Source organism: Sceloporus undulatus, chromosome 8, assembly GCF_019175285.1.
Source record: "Sceloporus undulatus isolate JIND9_A2432 ecotype Alabama chromosome 8, SceUnd_v1.1, whole genome shotgun sequence".
In the NCBI taxonomy this organism is placed as follows: domain Eukaryota; kingdom Metazoa; phylum Chordata; class Lepidosauria; order Squamata; family Phrynosomatidae; genus Sceloporus; species Sceloporus undulatus.
The window spans coordinates 20,320,867-20,335,465 of NC_056529.1; the positions used below are offsets into that span (position 1 = coordinate 20,320,867).

Below are 14,599 nucleotides of genomic sequence, written 5' to 3' on the forward strand. Positions count from 1 at the left end.
ATACTGTTTTGGTGAAGTCAAGATCAAGATATGGACACCTAATACTTCATTGCATAGAAATATGTAAAGTTGGAGGTTAGGCTGCTAGAAACCAGATGTTTTTACAGCTTTGGACTTGGTTTCCATTTTAAAAAAAGAAATTATATGAACTCCTGGAAAGGTTTTCTTAGAGATCAGTTTTATGCTGACCCCGCTGGATGCCTCCAAGCAAGGGAATGCCAATTTTGCTTTTAAAAGGCAACAGGTAAGGATAGGGACAGTGTTTTTCTTCTGGCGGTCCTACCATTATTTTCAGAATTAAGGTCTGCACAACAATGCTGCAAATGAGTTTACAACTTCATGTACAGATGCAGTGGCAAGACACATCCACTTCCCCCAAAGAAAACCTTACCAGATCTATGTAACATGTTTTGTGTGCACCCATTCAGCCTAATGTGAGGCAGTCCAAACCAAAAAAGCTAGCTCTAATTCTACTTGCTACAACCAATGCAGCATGTAGAACTGAAAACAAAACCCTCCTTTGGCAAGCTAGATGCCACCATTTTCAGCTCTGCCATATGACACTTGTTGGCTTCATCCTAACTGTAAAGTTAGCGGAGAAGTATGCTATCTAGTTATCAATGCTAATACTCCAAAAATGTATTTCAAATAAAGGAAGGCGCCAATACACTTTTCAGAGCAGTGGTAAAATGTCCATTGTCATTTCTAAATCTGTAGCAAAGGCCCTTCTCAGAAGAATTTTGCAAGGGAAAACGGAGCAGGCTGTCAAACTAATGCCACAGTTTTGAGTTTCAAAATTTGTTAAAAAGTCAGAGTACTGTTTGCTGTAACAGAAACCAAGAAGAAGGTAACAGCTCCTGAAATTGCAGAAGATTGTTCTTTCCCTATAAGACCTGTTCATAAGCTCAGTCCCTGGCACTAGACACTTGGAAACTAAGTTTAATCCATAGCTGGTAACTTAGTTCTGTTTAGAAATAAATGATGACAAGCATTGTTTCTGTTTCCAGAATGAACGCAAACTTCCACCTCTGTCCTTTTAGAAGAGAGAGAGAGGGTTAAGATTTCTTTATTAGGATTTCACATAGCCTTGCTGGTGCCTATTTCCGACTGCTGGAACATCTTTCGCACTGGTCTCAGTCTGCTATGTAAGTGCAGATAGTCAAGAGAGAATTATACATTCTTCCGTAGTGCAATCCTTTAAAATCCCAGAGTGTAGTGCCTGATTTGTTTTGAGAAAACATAGATGTGTTTACCTAGCCTCAAAATGTCAGAGTCCAGCAGGCAAATGGCTACTGTACCGTCAACCTCTAGCTCTCCCTCCACATCACAACGTAGCTGCCCAGGAGTTCGAGTTTCCAGCACAGAAGGTCAAAGTATGGCAACATTCTTCAGCAAAAGTGCAGCTGTTTGTATACAATGGAAAGGATAGTTGGTCAGTTCCACCTACCATCCAAAAGGTCCAACATTAAAATCCGCGTTATAATTTTGGCAAATCAGTAAAAACAGGTCTGACAGACCCCCTTTAGCTTCAGTTCCTTCTTAGTGTTGAAGTAGAGCACCTTTGGATTAAAAAAATAACATTAAGAAGCTCAACAAGTGGACTTCCCAGGTTCCAATTTGAAGTTTCCTAATTATTCCATGGCTTTGCCATCACAAAATAGCAAGTTTGGAGTTAATGTCAGTCTGTGGAATCTAAACTTTCAGCTGGTGGAGCGTATTTTAACCGAAATGTACCTGTAGGAAGAAGAAAGAATTTGAGTCCATCGTTGTAAGACATTGATACATTCTACTTTACATAGAGACAGGACACTAGAGGTAAAATAATCTGAATGAAGCCAGGAATCATCATTATTAACCCACCTCTCAAATAAAAACAATAGCAATGGACAACATCAGTAAAAACATTAATTACAACATGCAACAGCTTAAAATAGACAACCCAGACATACACATTTAAAAACAATTGACCTTTAAAATTCAGCATATAAACTCACAATGTAAAAATAATCTGGATAAACCTGCTAGAAGAGACTGGTTTTCAGTGCTGTTTTCAATTCAGACAGTGTATTCAGCTGTCAAATCTCTTCCAGCAGGTCATTCCACAATTTAGGGCAGTGATGGTGAACCTTTTAGAAGCGGAGTGCCCAAACTGCAACCCAAAACCCACTTATTAATTGCAAAGTGCCATGTCCCTCTGGCTTTCCAGTAACAAACTCTGGCAAACTCTGTGCTGGGGCGACGGCACATGTGCCCACAGAGAGGGCTCTGAGTGCCACCTCTGGCACGCGTGCCATAGGTTCGCCATCACTGATTTAGGGGCTGCAGAAGAAAAAAGTCCTCTGGCTGACACTTGCCAACCAAGTCATGGCCAACTGGAGCAAATGTCTGCCAGAGGATCTGAGTGTGTTTGTGGAGATTATATGGGAGGAAGCGATTCTGTAGCTACCTTGGACCCAAACTACAGCTGGTTATATTAGCACTTTAGTGTGCACAGCCTCAAAACCATCTCTAGCTAAGCAGCAGCAAACCTCGGGCCCCTGGCCTGAGAGTAACTATCCCTCTTTGTCCCTGCTAAACTATCACATTAAGTTGCTTGCAAGGCCCTACTACTCAAGTGACAAGGGATGGCAGCATGTTGGCAATGTCTACAAGAGAATTACTGTGTCCTTTCTCAGGCACATCATCCATTTAAACTGACCCCATCCCAGTCCTGAGAAATAAGAATGCATAGATTTTTTCAAGCAAGCAATATTCCTAACCTTGTCGATTGAAATCCATCGGCGGCTGCTTGCAGTCTTGCGCTCGGTGTCCGCTGGCTCCACAGTTGTAGCAGGAGATATTGCCATTTTTTTTATGGCCCGTACCACTGTTGCTACTCATCATTCCCTGTGCTTGGTACACCCCTGCAGTACCAGTCATAAAGTTTTGCATTGGCGGCACTGCAAAGGTGGACTGCCCGCTCATGACAGAGTCCGGCGTCATGCCACTGTTGTAAGGAGAATGGACCATTGGGAAAGCTGAGCTGCTGTTGTACTGTTGCGTGTTGATGTAACCATTGCTGCATAAAGGATTGAAGGGCAGAAACGGGAAAGTAAACATGGAAGGTCCTGAAAAGGGGTGCTGGAAGTAATTCGCATAACTGACGGTCATGCCACTGGAGCCACAGTTCCCACTACAGCCGCAGGAGCTGCACACCATGCACCCGGGAGGCTGCTGCTGGTGATGGTGGTGGTGATGGTGGTTCTGGTTTGGTACGGGGACACTGCCCGCCGACCCACTGCCGCCGCCATTATTATAGAAATTGTTCTCAGCAGCTGGCGAAAGGGTGGGGCTCGAACTGGGCGCAGGGCAGCTGGGTAGGTTTGTCATGTTTGCAAATGATGTGGATGGGTGACTGCTGGAAGAGGCAGTGTTGCTGTTTGCACAGAAGCTGCTGCTAGGCATCGGGGCTACTGGCATGCTGCTCATGGCAGAAAAGGCCACTTTGGTGTTGGCTGTATAGAGAGCAGTCCGGGGGCTTATTATTGCTGGGGACACACTGAATTGCATATTACTGGAGCAGGAAGACTGCCCCACCATGGTTGAATCAGTGGGAACTGAAGAAGATACTAGGAGTTTAATGGGAGGCCGTGCCATGTGGAAGACTGTGGTGGATGTCACTGCAGATGAGGTGCTAGTTTCCCCGATTATTCCTGGCTGCTGGGCTGCTTTTGCCACTCTGTCTAAGGTGGAAGCATGTACCATTTTGGTTCGTGGGCCGAAGCTCATGGGAGGCGCAGAGGAGCCATTTTCAGGAACTCCAGTGAGCACTTGCAGGGACTGATGAGGGGACACTGCTGGCATGCCATCCACAAGAGTGTTTCCAAAATTCTTCTCCATCTTGATGCTGCTTCGAGGTGGCCCAGGTGAGAACTTTGTCCTGTCTTCTAAAGACAAAAGTGAGTGCATAGATGAAGAGAGGAGCTTCATATCTGTATTTCCTCGCTCTGATTTGTGCATAGAGTTCAGAATTCTAATTGGGGTGATATGTGGAGAACCTGCAGCCATCATCTGGACTGGCATGGTATGATGAGTGGACGGACTAGACCCTGCATCATTCTGTACTGGCAAAACCTGAGCGGTAGGCCTGGCAGAGCTGGAGTTGAAGTGATTCAGTATCATGACCGGCTTCTCTTTCTCTGAAGGCTCCAAATGGATCTCCAAACCTACAAGACAGACAGACAGATGTAAGATATGGCCAGTCACCTAAAAGGAGGCAAATACAGCAAAGCAATGATGCAGCTCCTCCTTACGTCTCTCATTTTCTTCAGCGCTGTCGGAGCTCTCCTCCCGGTTCTGGATTCCCATGGGGCTGGACGAGGAGCTGGAGTATTCTGAAGAGCTTCCTTCACGAGCGGTTGTAGGGGCTGGCTGATCCACATCTACACGTAACTCTTGCAGGGGGGAAGGAATAGAAGGACACATGTCATACCAGTCAAGAAATGTGAATTTACTGTTAAAGTTTTGTAAGGACAGAATATAGTTACTGGGGCAAGTGATATAAACAACCTTCAGAACATTCGACCCAAAATTCATAATAAAATAATACTGCGGTTTAGGATTAGCCTGAACTTGGACTCCCCTCACCCTAAGTTACCACAAATGTAGTTAAAAAGAAGCTCAAAACTCCTGTGCAAGAAACATGCTCATCTAGCACCCTTATACCTCATTTACCTGCCGTATGGTTACTACGAATACTTTGGATGGGGCCAATGTGAGTAGTAGGAGGTACTCTGGCTACTCCTGTGCTCACAGAAGAAGATGTCGCTGGATTCATTGTCCGTTTCTCAGACTTTTCCCTGCAGAGAAAAAATCGTGCATTCAGTTGTTTGAAAGAATATTACCTTTAAATCTACATTTACTGAAATCACTAACAAAGATTGCTCTTTCTAGACGCATCCTTTTACATACAGTACATGGATGGTGTCCAGTCTATCAGTTCTTTCTGCCAAAGAGCTCATGGTGGATGTTTAATAGCTAATTCTCTCCGCCAAGATTTCCAGAAGTACAAACAGATACCCAGTTTTTCTTAATAGATTTTACTTTATTACTTTAGAAGATATATGACATATAGTTACAAACAAGACCAAACATTAAAGATGCTTGCGATGGTAACCAAGCATATTGAAGGACTCCTACATAGTAAGTGAATAGAGATAGTTGTATGACATTCAAATTTCATCACTTCAGCCTGATGTGGATTTTGTTTTCTCAAACACTTACTTTTCCAACTCCAGCTGGGTTTTGAGTTTCTTTTTGGCTCCCATGGTCAGGGATTCAAATTTATTTAGGTCTTCTTCAGTAAGGCTCAAGAACTTGAAGAGGAAAAAAAACCCAAAAGAAAATGTCATGATATGCAACACACACAAACATAAAAATAATATGCTCTTAAACATGGAACACCTTTCATCATGAAACTTTGGGAAATGGTTAATTTACATATTTTTGTTTTTAAGACACAACTATGCAAATCTAGACTCCTGGTAAAAATCAGCATTTTTAAGGAAGGGGTGACCTATATGTTATTATTCCTTGCCATGATGTACTGCATTTCACCAGAAGAGAAAGTTTGTTCTCTCTAGGCATTTTCTAATTCCTCCTGTGTACGTCTATGATATGCTTCCAACAGAAGTTGACCATACTGTCATGCTGGAGGACCTAGAAATGGCCAGAGAGGTGTTCTCTCTAGGAATCTCTAGTTCTTAGGGACTCTATGCTCATCTTCTGCCATAGGTTCACTATTTCAATAGGGTTCACTATTATGTGCGGTGTCACATTTCTACAGTAAGTCCAGAAATGTATCCCCCATAGATATAGGGTTCACGCTGTATTACTTGACCGTTCCATTTACACAAGATACCCAGCATTTGTGCTCAACTCAATCTCCCAGTATTTTTGTGGAATTATTCAATAATTATGTATCAAGTGCTCACAAAAACACTTATCGCACTGGAAGCATCTAAACCAGACTTTTTTTGCAGGCTTATTATTATTAATAATGATAATATCCCAATATAGCAGAAAAAATACTGGCATGCTAAATTGCAACCTGTTACTAAATGAAATTTATATATCCTTTACAATTTATCTAGTGCCTTAAATTTACCAAGCACTGAATAGATTATGAACATGACATCTTAAAAGTAAAACATTTAAAGATTTAGTTTCAGGAAACAAGACAGCCGCCAGAGGGCACTTCGGATTTTGAAAAACCAGAATGTGATAAGCTTTCAACACATCTGAGAAGTGTAGCAAACAACTTCTGTTTGAGGAGTGTTTGCCTGAACAAAGTGTATGTAAGCATGGCATCTCTTTTCAAAATTACATGACTTTACTATGTAAGAACAAATGTTTACATGCCTGCAAAAAACAGAAGGCTGTGAAATCTGTGAAACTCTGAATATAAACATACCAACTTTTACAAGTGACTGAAGTGTTCATGGAAGGATTTGGAGCAAGTATTATGTAGAAAAATACAGGACATATAATTCCCCAAACAAATTAATCCAAACAAGGAGAAGACCCAATTCTAATCACAGCCTTAAGACTTTCCCAGTATTTGCATTCTCTCTATTAAGCACCAGATAAAAGCAGTGAAAATGAAACACTGTTATCCAAGGAAGCCTAGAACACTACCTTCTCCATGGTAAGCTGTTTGAAAACTGGATAGTACTTGTGCAAGCGCAGTTTCCGTAGCCAGTCTAAAATCCCATTTTGTTCCTGGGCCTGGGGAGTCTGAGGGCTGGACGTCATTAGAACGGGCGAAGAGTTCTCCAACTGGGACCGGCAAGCTAAGGACGACCCAGTCCCTCCTGAATGAGTGCAGTGGGAAAGTGCAACTGGTGTCGCAGGTGGATGCTGCACATGATGCTGGAGACTGTTCTGTGAAGACTGGATACCAGCTACGCCACAAATCGGTCTGCAGACAGTCACAGAAAGAGATGTATTCACCATTCACCAAACCAAACAGGAATTCTGTTCATTCAACAAGAAAATAAGCTGCCTTGACTGGCATGCCAGGAGAAAGGTGGGGACAGTCAATCATCATGCAAGCAACCCAAATGGCACCCCCAGATCTTTGAGGCTGTTTTACATCTTTTTTACGACAACGGAGCTGTGACAGCTTAAGGACTAGGAAGCATAAGGCCACCAGCTGTTTAAGTTAAGGACTCATTGGTCAAAGAATCCATAACAATCTAGCAACCACAACCAACAGAGGATTCACAGGATTATGTGCCTACATTAACTATCCACCTTGTTGTTGTTGTATGCATTCAAGTTGTTTCTGACTTAAGCTGACTCTATCACAGGGTTTTCTTGGCAAGATTTGTTGAAAGGAGGTTTGCCATTGTCTTCCCCTGAGGCTGAGAGCATGCGACTTGTCTAAGGTCACCCAGTGGGTTTTGCATATGTGCTTGTTTTGAAACATAAATAACTTCAGAAATGTAGGCATTGGTTTTAATAGTTTTTCCTTTTGCCAAGGGCACTTTGGAAATTTATCCCACAGAACAATGTGTGTGGAAAATGCTACATGAAAACTGTAAAACTGTTCAGATTTGCAATTTAGACCTTACATGTGAATTTCCTAATCTTACTACACTAGAGCTATCTTTTGAGTTTGCCATCTGACTTTGCTCAAAACTGTAGTGTGACACATTAGCAATAGCGAGAATGATAACGAATACTCAATTGGCATGAAAACAGAATGACATTTTTTGAATCAGACTTCAAAGTGATAGTGACACATACCCCCCCCCCCATGTTACACAGGAATCTGAACAAAACTTCACTGTTATCTTGCACACACACACACACACACAAAATGTATCTTACCTTCCAGAAGCACCCAATGTAGTACCTACTTTATACAGGGAAGTGTTGCCAGGATCTAAAAACAAGGAGATCAAATGGTTTGGACAAGCACTAAGTAGTTTAAGTTTTATTCATGTATTTGTTGGGGTTTGAAAGAATTCTTAAGACTCACTTGAACTCTGAAACTGTTGGGCATGAGATGAAGTGCTGAAAAACTTCTTGACATGGTCATTTTTCAAGATGTGGGGAGGTAATGATGCCAAATACCTGAAAAAAATGATTTGCATTAAGTAATATTTCTTTTGCATTTGGATCGCAAAGATCACAGCTGCCTCATTTTAGCCAGAAGGACAAAATGGGAATTTCAGCACACAAGAAACAAAGGACTTTTTTACACATTAGGTAAAAGGCTGGTACAAAAAGTGAGGAGGCCAGAACTGTAGTAGCCTTCTTTTGTAATATGTATAAAGCACGAACCTGTACTCTTCAAGGAGAACAAAACTTGCTAGGAAGAACACAACAAATGGCCAGTTATTAATTCTTGTAATGTGGAATGCGTTATACCATCAGACCTAACAGTGCAGTGAGTCAAACCTGATGTTGAATGGATGCAGGTCAGCTGCTAATTGGGTTTTTAAAATCTATATATACTTTTACTCTTCCAATTAAACCTTTCACAAAAATGCCACATTTAGAAATGCCCAGGTAAATCAGAACAGAATTTTATCCACTGTGACTTCAAGTAGACAAAACTCTATGATGGTAGACAGGCTATAAAATGCTTTCACCTTCTAGAGCAGAGGTGGACAATCCAGGGATGTTATCCTTTCCATAATCGCATGCTACTCCGATGGGGCTTATGGGGGTAGTAGGTTGCAGACCCCTTCTAGAGATCTGCCTTGAAATAAATGATACCAAGTATAATATAAAACCTGACATGAACTGCTATCATTTCTCCCAATTCTTGTTGGAAAGCAACCCGCCAGGTTTTAGGAGTGGCAGTTCAGGTTGCCTACACTGCGGTTTGAAGGGGAAAGCCTTCTGGTGCTTTAGTTTTCCTTTTAAAACACAGTTTTTATGGCTTGCTAGGAGCCAAGATGTGTAGGTACTATCCAAAATATAAACTTTTAAATGGTGGCAAAATGCAAACCACAACAACCTCCTGATCAAATCATGACATCTGACAAGTCAATTAGTATTGCTTTGCTGGATCTATCAGCCCAATTACTACTGCAAAGATCCCACGATGATGGTTTTATTTTACAATGATGAGTGGCATGGGAAATTCATCAAGATGGAACAGTACATGCACCACAGTTTTGGAATGTCAAACTTGTAATGAATCCAGTTTTGTGCTTTTAAAAGAAAGAACCTGGACATCAGCTCTGTCATGAAGCAGTAATTACTCAATATACCAGTTAAACCAGCAAAGATGAACTACTTCAGTTCTGAAGCCTCTTATAGCTGTCTGTAAGACACATTAATAATACCAGCAATTTCTACTATTACATTACTCCTGTCAATAAAACATATCCTTTAAAGCCTGGAAGAAATCACCATAATGTTAATCTATTGTTTGGTTCATTTGCCAGAAGTATATATTTTCTTTCTATCAATTCCAGCAAAAAAGTGAACACAAGCCTTCCCTGGAGGGTAAAGTTCATTCTTAACATACCATTGAACACTACACACTATATACTCCAGGATGGATCCAGATGGATGGATTCACACATGCTTAACAGTGGCATACAAATTGGTCTCAGCTATCCTGGTCCATTCCCCCACAACAGAACTGCTTCAGAATGACGTTAACAGATTAGAAAGCTGGGCCAAAGCTAACAAAATGAACTTCAACACAGAGAAATGTAAGTTACTGCACTTAGGGCAGAAAAATTAAATGCACAGATATAGGATGGGGGACACCTGGCTGAATGAAACTATGTGCGAAAGGGATCTAGGAGTCCAAGTAGACCACAAGTTGAACATGAGTCAACAGTGTGATGCGGCAGCTAACAAGGCCAATGCGATTTTAGGCTGCATCAGTAAAAGTATCATATCTAGATCAAGAGACGTAATAGTGCCACTCTATTCTGCTCTGGTCAGGCCCCAACTGGAATACTGTGTCCAGTTCTGGGCACCACAATTCAAAAAGGATGTGGAGAAACTGGAGCCATGTGTCCAAAGGAGGGCAACTAAAATGGTGAAGGGTCTTGAAAACATGCCTTATGAGGAAAGATTTAGGAAGCTGGGGATATTTAGCCTGTAGAAGATAAGGTTAAGAAGTGATATGATAGCCTTGTTTAAATACTTGAAGGGGTGTCATATTGAGGAGGGAGAAAGCTTGTTTTCTGCTGCTCCAGAGAACAGGACCCGGAGCAATGGATGCAAGCTACAGGAAAAGAGATCCCAGCTCAACATTAGGAGGAACTTCCTGACAGTAAGGGCTGTGCGACAGTGGAACAAATTCCCTCAGAGTGTAGTGGAGTCTCCTTCCTTGGAGGTCTTTAAGCAGAGGCTGGATGGCCATCTGTCAATGGGGATGCTTTGATTTGGATTTCCTGCAATGGCAGAATGGGGTTGGACTGGATGGCCCTTGCGGTCTCTTCTAACTCTATGATTCTATGCTCTAAGCATGATTCAGTGTTATGGTTCTAGAAATCTATTTTAATATTCTAACAATTTAATTCTGTTTTAACGTATCACTTTTCTATGTTTTAATTGTACAGTATTGTTTTTAAAGGTTGTGAAGCTGCTCTGAGTCCTAGTTCTGAGAAAAGAGTGGGATACTACTACTACTACCACTACTAGTACTAATAATAATAATAATAATAGAAACCTGACAGGCACTAAGAACAGAGACTACTGCCACTGAAAGAGCTATTTTATCTACATGATTTTGCTTATCATTTCTCTAGGTGTTACCCATTTCTTCATTTCTTGTAGCTTCACAAACTGCAGCATGAGCTTCTGAAGTCAGAGGTCCATGCCATATTTTCACATTCAACTTTACTTGCTAGAAAACCCACTCCACCACTTCATTGCCTCGATTACTTACTCTTGTAGTTGCACTGCTCCTTTTTCAAACCTCCCGCCTTATTTTCCTTACCTTCCAAAATCCTCCATAGCCTTGTTGCCCCGAACCGGCCTCATATTCCACTCTTCCATTACAAGAAACCTCTTCCTGTGACTTTCCTCTATCCAGCTCTACTACTTGCAGCCATCCCTAGGTCTCCTGCTCCCTGTAACAACTCAACCCTTATGTCTAAAACTGCTTCCTAGAGTGTAATAGTATGATCACCTACCTTTTTTCAAATTCCTCTTCAAAACTCATCTTATTTGGGAAGGCTTTGGAACAAATCCACATCCCAATAACCTATTAAAACGCAGCCAAAGTAACTAACTGCAAACTGAAATAATGGTATATTTTCCTCCAATTTAACCCAGCTTCCATTCTTTGCAATCTTCTTTTAAACACTGTAAAGCCCTTGAGCTGTCAAAATAAGGGGCCTGCCAAACCTGTCCTTTGTAAAGCAGCATGTACACAGATGGAGCTATCAAAATAAGCTTCCATGTATAGCTGGCACAGTGCAATACCTAGGAGCCAAAACAGCCCATTTGATACAAGGGGCCAAAAGTAACGCCTACTGAGCAGAACCACTTAATTACTCAATGAATGTAACAGCAACACACAGTAATTGCTATGGTTGGTAAGCACATATACTATTCCAAGGCCTAGAGCACAACTATACACAATATTTACTAGTAGTAACACCTGATGTGTGCCTTCAAGTCATTTGCAAGGTGAAACTATCATGGGATTTTTTTGGCAAGATTTGATCAGAAGAGGTTTGCCACTGCTTTCCCCTGAGGAGGCTGAGAGAGTGTGACTTGCCCAAGATCACCCAGCGGGTTTCATGGCCAAGCTGGGAGTTTAACCCTGGTCTCCAGAGGCATAGTCCCAACACTCAAACCACTACACCATGCGATCAAGTCATGGAAGAATCAAACTAACACTCAACTTAAATTTATAACTTGCATTCCAATAAAATCTCACAGATCTATATGCAGACAACTGCAAGAACAGGATTCTTTCTCTGAGCAAAATAAGCTTCCATCTGCTGTGGGTTCACACTTCCGCATCAAGGTGAAAAGACAAAAAGTCTGAAGCATACCTAGGGTCCGATTCCAGGTCCATATGGTTTCTGTCTAGGTAAAATGAATCTGGACCAGCTAGGCAAGGAATGAATTTCTCCACATTTTCTTCTGGGTACAGTTGGCTTAACTACAAAAAGAAGAAAATTTTGTTTTCCAAAACTGATACAACACATCCCAAACTGAAAAATCCTACTAAATTCACACCATTTATTTAAGACTTTCATATGCATATAGTATGAACTGTGTCCTTTTAAAGACATAAGCCAACATGCTTTGAAATGGTTTATACCAATGGTATCTTTTTTTACCTTTGAAATGAATTCAGTGACTTCAGCAGAAGACTTTGTTACCAATGTCACTGAAGAATCAGACCATAATACCTGAAAGAATGAAGAATAATGGATTTAGTTCCCTGCAACAAAATATACCTGGAATTTAAGTAATAGCCCATTATTAACACACAACTAATGAACAAAGTTACACCTTTTTGAGGCAAGTAATATCTAGTGATAGCAACTCTATTTTTTAAAAGTAATGCTAACACATTAACTTTAAAAGTACTATTTCCAACCTTGGTCTTGTTTCATTCATTTCAAGAGTGAGTGAGTGAATGAATGAATGAATGAATGAGAGGCCTTGGACATCATTACTGCAATACTTCTCTCTCTGCTTCTCATGTGAAAAGAATGCTGTTCCCAACCTTTTTCCAAGGGCAGAGTACATATACTACAACCGTGATTCTCAAACCTTTGGTCCTCCAGGTGTTTTTGACTTCAGCTCCCAGAAGCACCAGCCAACTTGGCCAACAGTCAGGGATATGTTGTTTTATCATTTTCTTTGTTTTGTTTATACATATTTGTCAGTGTGAGCTGTATTTATTGCATTGGTTTTTGTGTTTCTGTCTGGGTAATTGGTCTTACAACTGAACTGCACAGAACATTACAACCTGAGTGCATTTTCAAGTGCCATTCTCCAGTCATGGTGCATTACTTTGCGCTAGCTTTCCTCAACCTCATCCCCTTCAGATGTGTTCAACATCAACCTCCATCATCCCAGAGTTATGTTGACTGGGAATAGGAACTGTATTTCAACACACCTGGACAGCACTAGGTTGGGGAAGGCTGCTTCATGTAATATAGCACTGGAATCAGAGAAACCTATTTTATAACAAAAAACAGATTTCACATCAAAACTAGAGAATGACAGAGATGAATTCTAATAACTGTAGAGTTACTGTGTTACTGTATTCTCGTTTCTGTCCTATATATATTATCCAGTGTTTAACCTGTGACTACCGAAATGCAGGAGATCTTGCAAACCATTTCTTAGGTATAGACATATTTGGGAACCATGGGAAAATGTACTCTTTAAAAAGCGCAGGGGAAGGGAAGAACGATCTTTCCACATGACACCGGTATCAATGACAACCAAACACACACATTTTTTCCAACCCTGAGGATGCTGCCAAAAGCACTGGTGAGATTCAAAATACATTACATAATTGAGGAATTTCCTCTTCCCAGCACTTGTTTTACCAAAATGAAGAAACAGACAGTTTCTAGCTCCGCCTTAGACTTTGTTGATTATACAAACACACACACAATGCAAAGGGAAGCACAAACTATGCTCTTCTGAGCCACATGATCCCCATCCTTGATTTAAGGCAAGAAAATATATTGTTAGGGTACAGGGAAAAGAGACTCCTCTCAAAAATATACTTGAAGCTACAGAATGCTTAATACCCTTGGATTTGGTTCCTTTTACACCTCTTTAAAACTGAAAATGCTCTCTCTTCATTGCAAATCCTAGGAACTTACCTCAAAGGAATAGTCAATGTTCCTATCCTTTTTGTGCGATAATCCCTTTAGTTCCACTTTTTCAACACTCACTATCAAGAGAAAACAAAATGAGATATGTTACACGTTTCAAACAGACACAGCATCCATTGCATTATTACCCTTCTTTCCTCTTGATTTTGCAGGGAAATAATTTTATTAGAAGTGCAGACAGAAGTGGGAGTAATCCAAGTGATCTTTTCCATCATGCTTACTACCCAACTAAATCTTGTGCAGGTCCTAAGTCACCAGTGTCTGTATGTTTGCACCAGTGATATTCTTTCCTGGCTCTTAGTTCCTTCCCTTTTGAGATGTATTGCCCTTTTTGCAGGGAAACTTGGTTCTCGCCATCATTAAAGAAGTCCACTGATCAGAAAAAGAGATGTGCATGAAAGGAAAAAAGCAACGTGGGGCTCAAAATGCTTCTGCAGTGGCTTGATGTCATATGCTTTATTTGTAATGTTCCTCTGTTTTTTAATGTTGTTTTAATAGCAGTTTGAAAAAGAGCTGTGCCAATGCAGAGCTCCATTTGCAGTCTTCAGAGCCTTCAAACACCAAGATGGCAAATCAGAGCAGGCAAGACTTCAAAAGGGCCTATTCTTTACTGGACTCATTAGTCAGACTGGCAGACACCCTTTTCCACTGCTGTTATGTGCAAAAAAACACTCAAACATCTGCTCCCGGTTTCAATTCAAAAGGTGATCATCTAGCTTTGTTTTTATGTTTTTGAATTTTAAAACAGGCTGAGGTCTTTTTCA

General features: G+C 41.0%; 1 protein-coding gene across 1 annotated transcript in view; it reads right to left on the reverse strand.

The window, feature by feature from the left end:
• Window positions 1-994: 994 nt before the first annotated feature.
• The window catches only part of ZCCHC14 (zinc finger CCHC-type containing 14), a 31,450-nt gene continuing 17,845 nt past the window's right edge, over window positions 995-14,599 (reverse strand). The window contains exons 3-13 of the mRNA XM_042438149.1: window positions 13,824-13,894; window positions 12,315-12,386; window positions 12,024-12,133; window positions 8,024-8,118; window positions 7,873-7,927; window positions 6,676-6,958; window positions 5,263-5,354; window positions 4,714-4,838; window positions 4,293-4,433; window positions 2,760-4,205; window positions 995-1,734 (exon numbers count right to left, since the gene is read on the reverse strand). Coding sequence (XP_042294083.1) covers window positions 1,679-1,734; window positions 2,760-4,205; window positions 4,293-4,433; window positions 4,714-4,838; window positions 5,263-5,354; window positions 6,676-6,958; window positions 7,873-7,927; window positions 8,024-8,118; window positions 12,024-12,133; window positions 12,315-12,386; window positions 13,824-13,894 — 2,546 coding nt within the window. The 3' untranslated portion in view covers window positions 995-1,678. The remainder of the gene's footprint in view (window positions 1,735-2,759; window positions 4,206-4,292; window positions 4,434-4,713; window positions 4,839-5,262; window positions 5,355-6,675; window positions 6,959-7,872; window positions 7,928-8,023; window positions 8,119-12,023; window positions 12,134-12,314; window positions 12,387-13,823; window positions 13,895-14,599) is intronic.